Raw genomic sequence first — 10,000 nt, 5'->3', positions numbered from 1 at the left:
CGAGAAGAGTCGTTCTCATAACACTACGTAAGCAGAAAGATTGATCAGAAATACTCGTGAGATGTCACATCCCTGTTAAAGTCACATCCCCGTTGTCACATCCCTGTTGAACTCACATCCCCGAACGCTCTACGATCCTCTCCTCTTTTCTGTTTCTCCTTCCGTTTTTCCTGTCTTTCATGCCATCCTCACTCACTCTCACTCTTCCCCTCTATCTCTCTCTTCCCTTCCTCCCCTTCTTCTCTCTCTCACTCTCACTCTTGCCCTCCTCTCTCTCACTCTCTCTCTTTCCTTTCTCTTCTCTCTCACTTTTCCTTTCTTTTTCTTTTGATTTAAGTATCCCTTACTGAGCACATGACGGTAATTGGATCATTGGTACGGGTGTCTGCACTAAGTAGGACAGTGCCACAACACGCACACACAGATTAGGGCTTCTCTCTCTCGCACCACACACACACACACACACACACACACTTTGTCTCTCCTAGAAATGTACTCTCTTTCTAATAAGGCTCCCTTTCTGAGTCATGGGACTGAGGCAGGACACTTTTTCTCTCTCTCTCACTCACACACACACACACACACACACACACACACACACTACTGCAACCACAGACAGTATGGGAGGAGACAAACCAGACGGTGAAAAAATATATAAATAGAGATGGATGGAGGCTCCTCTGACGAGTTTACACAGTGCTTTATTAAGGCTTCACTGACCAGTTTACACAGTGCTGTATTCAGGCTGCTTCACTGCTTCACTTCACTTCACTGACCAGTTTACACAGTGCTTTATTAAGGCTTCAATGACCAGTTTACACAGTGCTTTATTCGGGCGTCTCTGCTTCTAGATACGTGTTGTATGCCACTAACACCACCCAGACTGGAGTTAGAGTAATCATTTCAGAGTAAACAATTATAATTTCACAGATTTACATTTAAGGTGACATTTCTCTTGTTTTGGCGAGTATCATAATACCACATTAATAAGCCTAATGCTTTTCAAACAATAACCATGTGTGTTAAAAGATTTGTTTTAGGTACTCGAAATGATTAAGTACGTGATGTAGGAATTTCTTTTTTGTGTGTTTTCTTAATAATGTTAAAATCTTTCTGATGGGGAAAGACAAACAACTGGTGTTGTTTCTTATTCTTAGCCTTGTTCAAACATTTTGGTGTGTGTGTGTGTGTGTGTGTGTGTGTGTGTGTGTGTGTGTGTGTGTGTGTGTGTGTGTGTGTGTGTGTGTGTGTGTGTGTGTGTGTGTGTGTGTGTGTGTGTGTGTCGGATAAGTAGATGTTGCAAACACATGGACATTCTGACAGCATTTGTGTGTCTGTGTGTTTGCTGAGATTATTGCATTTGTTTGCTTTTTCTGTTTTGGTATGAATCATTGCAGTTCCCTTAAACACTGAATGGCATGCGTGTTTGTGTGTTTGTTTCTATGGCACAGAGTTTCTGGAAGGCCACATAGAAAACAAACAAATGAAGCCTCAAGGTCTCCTTTTCCGGCATCTGTAATCCTTTGTGTGTGTGTGTGTGTGTGTGTGTGTGTATAATCGGATGTGTCAGGTGAAGGTGTGTGTAAAACGGTGTGCGTCATCTGTTGAACCGGGTGTTAGTGTGTTGTCTGTGTGTGTGTACAATAAACTGTGTTTGCAGCTGCCACATTGGTCTCAAAACACACAGAAAAAAACAGTTGTACTCCACAAACCTCAGGCATGTTTTGCTGTTTCCTCTGACTCCAGATGGTGTTTTAGATCACAGAGGGGAAACACACAACTACATGACCAGAGCGTCACTGCGTGACGTTAACACAGGCAAAGCTGCTCTGACTGCCTCCACTAAGCGTGTGCGCCTGTGTGTGTGTGTGTGCGTACGAGTGTGCAAGAGATAGGCAAGGAGAGATAGACACATGATGCTCTAATGTGCTCTGCTCTGCTCTAGCCTGCATGTATTGAGTTAAGAGTTCTCAACATCACCAGATTAGAGATGGCTCAAGGCTGTGTGTGTGTGTGTGTGTGTGTGTGTGCGCGAGCGAGCGAGAGAGAGATTGGCCAGACAAGGAGATGAAGGCTGTTCTCCAATGTGGTCCTCTGTGTGTGTGCAGGAATGTGAAGAAAGGATTAAAAAAAGTGATGCAACAGTTTCTGAATAAATAAAAAAATGACGTTTGAATGCCATCACAGGATGCGCAGTGAAGCATCTGGGTAGGGCAGGACAGGTGTGTGTTCGTGTGAGGTTGCGTTCGTGTGAGGTTGTGTGTTTGGGTGGCTCAGGGATTCACTTTGTTTGAGATGGGGCTGGTAGTCTTATGAATGTCTGATATATGTCTTATATGAGTACTACTATGGATAGAAATGTAAAGAAATGTAAAGAAGTCATGTAGTTCCTCTCTCCCCTCTCTGTCTCTCTGATAAAAGCTGCCCTGCTGCAGTATGGCTGTACGGGAAGAATGGGTTTTACCCTGAGGAAACAAGAGGGGGGAGAGGGAGATAAAGGGATGACCTGAACTCCTGGGGTTACCACGTGTAACTGTCTCACATACTCACTCACTCACATACATACAGTACATACATACACACACACACACACACACACACACACACACACACGACGAAAAAATATACAGGGATGTTATCCCATAATCACACTTTCACAAAGCGTACGTCTGTCTACTCACTACACACACACACACACACACACACACACACACTCTCTTACCCTTCACCACTTCCTTACTTACGCCTAGGCAGACAGTGTGTTTCTGCGGTCCTGTTCTTCTGTGACTAACTGAGATGTGTGTATAGAACAGACGGGGAACACAGTGGAACAAGCATGATGTTCTTTTGCTCGGTTCTGCTGTTGTGTAACGTGAACACGTGTGGGCACTGGCACAGGGCTCTGGGTCATTAATAGCGTGAGATGTAGCTCTTGTGTGTGAATGAATGCGATCTGCACACACACACACACACACACACACACACACTAGCCATTAGTGTGTTGAGATGAAGGAGTCTCCACACCAGACTGCTAGTGAACAGCACTGGCCTGTTGGCTTCTCTTTCTCCCTCTCCCTTTTTCTCCCTCTTTCTCTCTCTCTCTCTCCCTCTCCCTCTTTCCCCCTCTGTGTCTGTCTCCCTTTCATAGTAGATTCTGTTTTTGGGTGTTCATCTGCACTTAATATAGACGTCAGAGCTAGAACCTTTTGCACTTGGCGTGTGTGTGTGTGTGTGTGTGTGTGTGTGTGTGTGTGTGTGGTTGTGTAGCTGTCTTGTGGTCATTTGCTTGATCTTCACTTGAATAAAGAACATGGAGGGTTGAAAGCCACCAAGAAGGTCAAAAGGTTAGGGGATGTGAAGGATTAGAAAAAGAGATGACATAAGATGGATTCAGAAGGAGAAACCAGGAGAGAAGGAGGCATAAAAAGAGAAAGATGAAGAGATAAGGAGAAGGAGGAAGAAAGACTAGAAGGCCCTCCCAGAATGATCCAGAGGGCCCTGGAGAGAAGTGATGGAATCTGGAGCAAGAGATCATGCTAAGGGATCCTGTAGAAGGAGAGAGTAGGGGAGAGAGAGAGAAGAGAGAGAAGACGAGAGAAGAGGGAGGGAGAGGAGGAGGAGGAGGAGAAGGAGGAGAGAGAGAAGAGAGAGAGAGAGAGCTAGGGAGAGGAAGGGAGAGGGGTTAGTAGAGAGGGGAAGAGAAGGACAAAGAGGGAACGGGTGGAGCACAGAAGCAGAGAGAGAGAGAGAGGGAGGGAGAGAAAGAGAGGGAGGGAGGGAGAGAGAGAGGATGGAGTGTAGTGATTTTAGTTTGCTTTGATTATCACAATAAGCAGCTTATGTTCCTGCTGGAGTAGACGAGTGACTGGCTTGAATGGCAGCACTAAAAACGCCCACGGCCCAATATGTCTCTCTCTCTCTCTCTCTCTCTCTCTCTCTCTCTCTCTCTCTCTCTCTCTCTCTCTCTTCTTTTCACTCTTTTTCTCTCTCTGAGTCCCTCAGTCTCTCCCTCTCTCTTGCTCCTCCCTTCCCTTCCCTCCCTCTCTCTTGCTCTCATTTACTCTCTTCCTCCTCTCTCTCTCTCTCTCTCTCTCTCTCTCCCTCCCCTTCTCCCCTCGCCCTCTTATTCCTACTCTTTGTTACATCATTAAGCACAAGGCATTACAGTTAAGAGCTTCTTAAGTACTAAGCCTTCGTGTCCATACAGCGGCATGTTTGCGTACCACAGCAGAGTCTTATTGGACCTCTTCACAGTTCACAGTGCGTGTGTGTGACATATAGTGCTCATACGTCAGTGGTGTTTTCATAAGGGACAGATCTGCAGAGAATGGAGGCTGTGTGTGTGTGTGTGTGTGTGTGTGTGTGTGTGGTGTGTGTGTGTGTGTGTGTGTGTGTGTGTGTGTGTGTGTGTGTGTGTGTGTGTGTGTGTGTGTGTGTGTGTAATAAATGGATGTGTACAGAGGTCTAGCAGATAATTGAGGCTGTGTGTGTGTGTGTGTGTGTGTGTGTGTATAACACATGGATGTGTACAGAGAGATCTAGCAGATAACTGGAGACTCTGTGTCATGAACTCCGTGACACTGGCATGGTTCTCCTGTTTCATAACTTGTGCTTGGTAAGCCATGTTTACTATACGTACAGCAACATGATTTGTGAGTGTGAGTGTGTGTTAAGCTAAGTTTAATGTGTGCACAGACACTGGATGTCCCAAGATGCACAGGGACACATGGACGATCTGTTTACATGTCCCAGCAGTCCAAGTTGAAACATGCAACCCCTAAGGCCCTGTCCACCACATGTAAACCCTTAATACACCAGAGACAGAGACAGAGACAGAGACAGAGACAGAGACAGAGACAGAGACAGAGACAGAGACAGAGACAGAGACAGAGACAGAGACAGAGACAGAGACAGAGACAGAGACAGAGACAGAGACAGAGACAGAGACAGAGACAGAGACAGAGACAGAGACAGAGACAGAGACAGAGACAGAGACAGAGACAGAGACCACATATACATGCTGGTCGGATGGAGAGAGAGCCCCACACATATACATGCTGGTCGGATGGAGAGAGAGCCCCACACATATACATGCTGGTCGGATGGAGAGAGAGCCCCACACATATACATGCTGGTCGGATGGAGAGAGAGCCCCACACATATACATGCTGGTCGATGGAGAGAGAGCCCCACACATATACATGCTGGTCGGATGGAGAGAGAGCCCCACACATATACATGCTGGTCGGATGGAGAGAGAGCCCCACACATATACATGCTGGTCGGATGGAGAGAGAGCCCCACACATATACATGCTGGTCGGATGGAGAGAGAGCCCCACACATGAAGCTCATCAGATCTGTGGCCAGTGAGGTGTACTGGCACACGGGTGTGAGAGTGGCTGGTCAGTGGCAGGCAGGAGAGACTGGAGGATGTGCCCCTCAGTCTTCTTCCTCCTCTCTCTCTTTTCATCTCTCTACCTCCCTCTCTATCTATATATATATATCGCTCCCTTTTTCTCTCTCTGTCGTCGCTCTTTCTCCCTCTATGCTTCCCTCCCTTTCTCATTCTCTCTCTCTCTCTCTCTCTCTCTCATTCTCCTCCCTCTCTCTCTCTCCCTCCCCCTCTCTCTCCCCCTCCTCTCCCTTCCTGTCTCTGCGGTGGAGAGCATATGGCCTGTGTGAGTCATCTTGCAGGGCATTAGTACAGTAGAGTATAGAGACGTTCCTGATGCTGCTGCTGCCGCCGCCGCTGGTTGTTATGTAACTGCAGGCTTGCCATTCCAGGCCATTTAGTCTCTGATGCCCCTCTGCTCCGCCCCGCTCTTTCTGCTGACTGGTGCCTTAAGCACATGCCACTGCCGGTGTGTGTGTGTGCGTGCGCGTGTGCACGTGTGTGTGCGAGAAAGAGAGTGAGATAGATGCTGTGGCCTTTTATATACACTAGTGATGTGTGTGTGAGACATGTGATGGCATTCCCTATACACTTGTATAACAAGTATAAGGGTGTGTGTGTGTATGTTGTGGAGAGACAGTGTGTGTGTGTGTTTTATGTTGTGGAGATGCAGTGTGTGTGTGTGTGTGTGTGTGTGTGTTCATGTTGTGGAGATACAGTGTGTGTGTTTGTTTATGTTGTGGAGACACAGGCCTGACAGAAGAGATATGTCTGAACCTCAGTCTATGGGTTTGTTCTATAAAATGCTGTCTGTCGCCGAAATTATACCACTGCGTGGACCTGTACGTACGTGTGTGTGTGTGTGTGTGTGTGTGTGTGTGTATGTTGTGGAGACACAGTTTGTGGTGTGTGTCATAAAGTGCTGTCCAGCCAAAGGTGTGGCTGCGTGGGATCAGGCCCGCGTTTATGCCGTCTGCGTCTGCTGCTGTGAGTGTTGGGACATCTCTGATGCGACGGCAGCATGGCCTAGATTCCTGTCCGCTGCTCCACAGCTGTTTGTGGCGTCTCACCCTTAGCGGCACTCCAGGAAGGGAGGTCCCGGTTCTCCGTCCACTCGGGTCAGGACCCCTCCTGTTCGTGAGGCGTTTGGGGGTCTGTGGGTCCTCCTGGACATCCTGCACTCCTGCCTGTTATCCTCCACCTGTGTAAGAGCTCCACACAGCCATGTTTGGGTCATGGAGGCAATGGAGAGATACTGCTACTGATACTACTACTGATACTACTACTGCTACTACTAGCACTACTACTACTGATTTACACAGAGCAACGTTGTGGAAACACCAAACCCTGATAGCCTGCATGTGTGTCTGCTTGGGCCCTGCATCTCCAGCTCTGTCAGGCCATGAGAGCACATCTCTGCTGTGATGAGACCACGGAGGGAAGAGACACTCTGTTTTTATACACTTTGTGTTTTTGACAGATTTGATCACTAAGTTGTCTCTTTCTTTTCTGTCTCTTTTTTTCTCTGTCCTCCTATCTTTTTCTCCCTCTCTCTTTCTTTCTCTCTCTGTCTCTCTCTCTGTCTCTCTTTCTTTCTTTCTTTCTTTCTTTCTTTCTTTCTTTCTTTCTCTCTCTCTCTCTCTCTGTCTCTCTCTCTGTCTCTCTCTCTCTCCCTCTCTCAGATGCCCCTCCTGTGGATCGAGAGGAGTTGTTCGTGCAGAAGCTGCGTCAGTGCTGTGTGCTCTTTGACTTTGTGACTGACCCACTCAGCGACCTCAAGTACAAGGAGGTCAAGCGCGCCGGCCTCAACGAGATGGTGGAGTACATCACCCACAACAGAGACGTGGTCACAGAGTGCATCTACCCAGAGGCCGTCATCATGGTGAGAAAATGCACAAGCGCACACACACACACACACACACACACACACACACACACACACACACACACTCGCATTCACATTCACATTCACCCGCAACACAGACATGGTCACAGAGTCCATCTACCCAGAGGCCATCATCATGGTGAGAAAATGCAAGAACAAACACACATATACACACACACACACACACCCAACTACCCCTAACTACCCCTAACCAGCTTTGGGGGGGCCCAGCTTGCAAAAGTTTGAGAACCCCTGTCATAGCGTGTGTGTGTGTGTGTGTGTGTGTGTGTGTGTGTGTGTGTGTGTGTGTGTGTGTGTGTGTGTGTGTGTGTGGGGTGTGTGGGTGTGTGGGTGGGTGGGGACAGAGACCAACACAGTTACCCCTACAGCTGGCACTAACCTTCTTCCACTCACACTGTCTTTGACTTAGTGCGGGTGTGTGTTTGTGGATGCATGTTTGTGTGTGTGTTCGTGGGTACGTGTGTGTCTGTGTATGTCTATATATATATATATATATATGTGTACATATATATATGTGTATGTGCGTGTGCATTCTTGTGTGCATTCTTGTGTGTGTGTTTGTGTTTAGATTTTAAATAATTCATTGTTTGATGCTAAAAGCCTGGAAATCACCTTAATGCTGTGCGCTTAGCTCTACAGCAGCCTGTATGCTAACTAAAACACCTTAATGCTCTGCAGCAGCCTGCATGCTAACTAAAACACCTTAATGCTATGTGCTTAGCTCTGAGCAGCCTGCATGCTAACTAAAACACCTTAATGCTCTGCAGCAGCCTGCATGCTAACTAAAACACCGTAATGCTATGTGCTTAGCTCTGAGCAGCCTGCATGCTAACTAAAACACCTTAATGCTGTGCACTTAGCTCTGAGCAGCCTGCATGCTAACTAGGCAGCCCAGGGGAGGATGAGAATGAGGAGGGGGCAGATGTGTAAGATGCCAGAGCGCCATGTCAGGCCTTTCAAGAGAACCTGTTAGTGGAAGGCAATGATTTATTCATCAACACGTAATGATTTAGCAGACACTTTTAATGAGAGGACGACCTATCAAAACTAGCTGCTATATATTGTATGTGTTCTCATCTATGTGAGGCAAAGGGCTTGCAACATTCCTAGATCCCGTGTCACCCTGGTAGACTTTCATCAGATTTAAATAATAATAATAATAACTTATTATTCACTGCGCATGTACATGAACTCACTGCGTGCACGCTCATGGCTCAGTTTGCGTAGAAGAAATGGATAAAGGTGTCAAGCTGGCAGAACGGCTGAACCTGCGGCTTGGCAGCGTGTAGTGGGTAAGGGCTGGGGCGAGAGGGGCAGTTGGGGGCAGTAGCAGCCAGCCCAAGTGTGTGTGTGTGTGTGTGAGACTGTAAACTGGTGCGTGTGTTTACACCTGTTCCTGTGGGAGAGAATGTGGGTTGTGCTTGTGTGTGCTGCAGTATCTTTGTGTGTGTGTGTGTGTGGTGTGTGTGTGGTGTGTGTGGTGTGTTTGTGTGGTGGTGTGTGTGTGTGTGTGTTGTGTGTGTGTGTTGGTGTGTGTGTGTGTGTGTGTGTGTGTGTGTGTGTGTGTGTGTGTGTGTGTGTGTGTGTGAGAGAGAGAGAGAGAGAGCGCTCACAGAGGCAGACGAGAGCAGTTTCCTCTTTGCGCATGCATGACTGAGCAACAGGGGCATGATGAGTAATTGGGCATCTCAATCAGACGTGGCAGGCACCTGCTCTCCCCACCAAAACTGCTCCCTGGTGTCTGAACAGCATAGCAGACACACACACACACACACACACACGTGTGCTCACAGAGACACATTAAGCCTCAATACACACACACACTCACACACACACACACACACTGGCTCAGTCACTTTGCAGCATCGTATAACATGACTAATCCCCAATTTGCGCTTACAATTTACGCTTACACAGTTGCAGTTAAAACGCGTACACACACACATGTGCACACACATACACACACACACACACACACACACACATACAAAGAAGAGACTCACAGTTGGTTGCCTATCAGATTGATGATCTGTGTGAGTTGAAAGCTCTCATCTGCCGATATAATCAATGACGCTGTGATTTCTTTTGAGATGCAGTCTAATGCTGCTGGATGGAAACGCATTAGATTTGCCATTGCAGACAGAGACACTGTAAGCCATCAGTGGCTCTCTGATGAGGGATGTCTTAAAGGAACCGAGGGGTTCTTAAAGGCAGAGAGCCCTGACACCCCAGGGGCAGTAGAGTCTTCAGCCAGGGGCAGTGGAGTTTAAGCTTGTCTTGCTGCTCCCACACCTCCAGTTGTTCAGATTTCTGTTGAGAAGACTGGAGAGATTCTTATTATTATTGTGTGGCGCATGCTGATGATGTCATTGCTGTGCTCAGTTTTCAGTGAACCTCTTCCGGACGCTGCCCCCTCCTCCAACCCCACAGGGGCGGAGTTTGACCCAGAGGAGGGAAGAAGCACTACGCCTTGGGAGGTCAGCCTGGCCCCACCTACAGGTGTGTGTGTGGTGTGTGGTGGTTGTCCAAATATGATGCACAAATTGTGGGCACATGTTTGGTGTATACCCGTCTAAGTTAGAAAGGGTATTTGTACGTGTGTGATATTTTATGATGTCTTCTAGGTCATTAAGTTAGTGTGCAGCTGAATGCTAGTTGGTTAGCTGGTATTTATTTATTGTGAGTCATACATAATGTAGA

General features: G+C 47.5%; 1 protein-coding gene across 1 annotated transcript in view; it reads left to right on the top strand.

Moving 5' to 3' along the window:
* Positions 1-10,000, top strand: part of LOC105897394 (serine/threonine-protein phosphatase 2A 56 kDa regulatory subunit delta isoform) — a 23,092-nt gene that overhangs the window by 7,324 nt on the left and 5,768 nt on the right. The window contains 4 exon segments of the mRNA XM_012824322.3: positions 7,077-7,276; positions 9,683-9,713; positions 9,716-9,774; positions 9,776-9,799. Coding sequence (XP_012679776.2) covers positions 7,077-7,276; positions 9,683-9,713; positions 9,716-9,774; positions 9,776-9,799 — 314 coding nt within the window.

This window comes from Clupea harengus, chromosome 13 (assembly GCF_900700415.2).
Source record: "Clupea harengus chromosome 13, Ch_v2.0.2, whole genome shotgun sequence".
NCBI classification, from domain to species: domain Eukaryota; kingdom Metazoa; phylum Chordata; class Actinopteri; order Clupeiformes; family Clupeidae; genus Clupea; species Clupea harengus.
The sequence above is the reverse complement of the archived record's forward strand: the minus strand, read 5'-3'. Positions and strand labels throughout refer to the sequence as shown.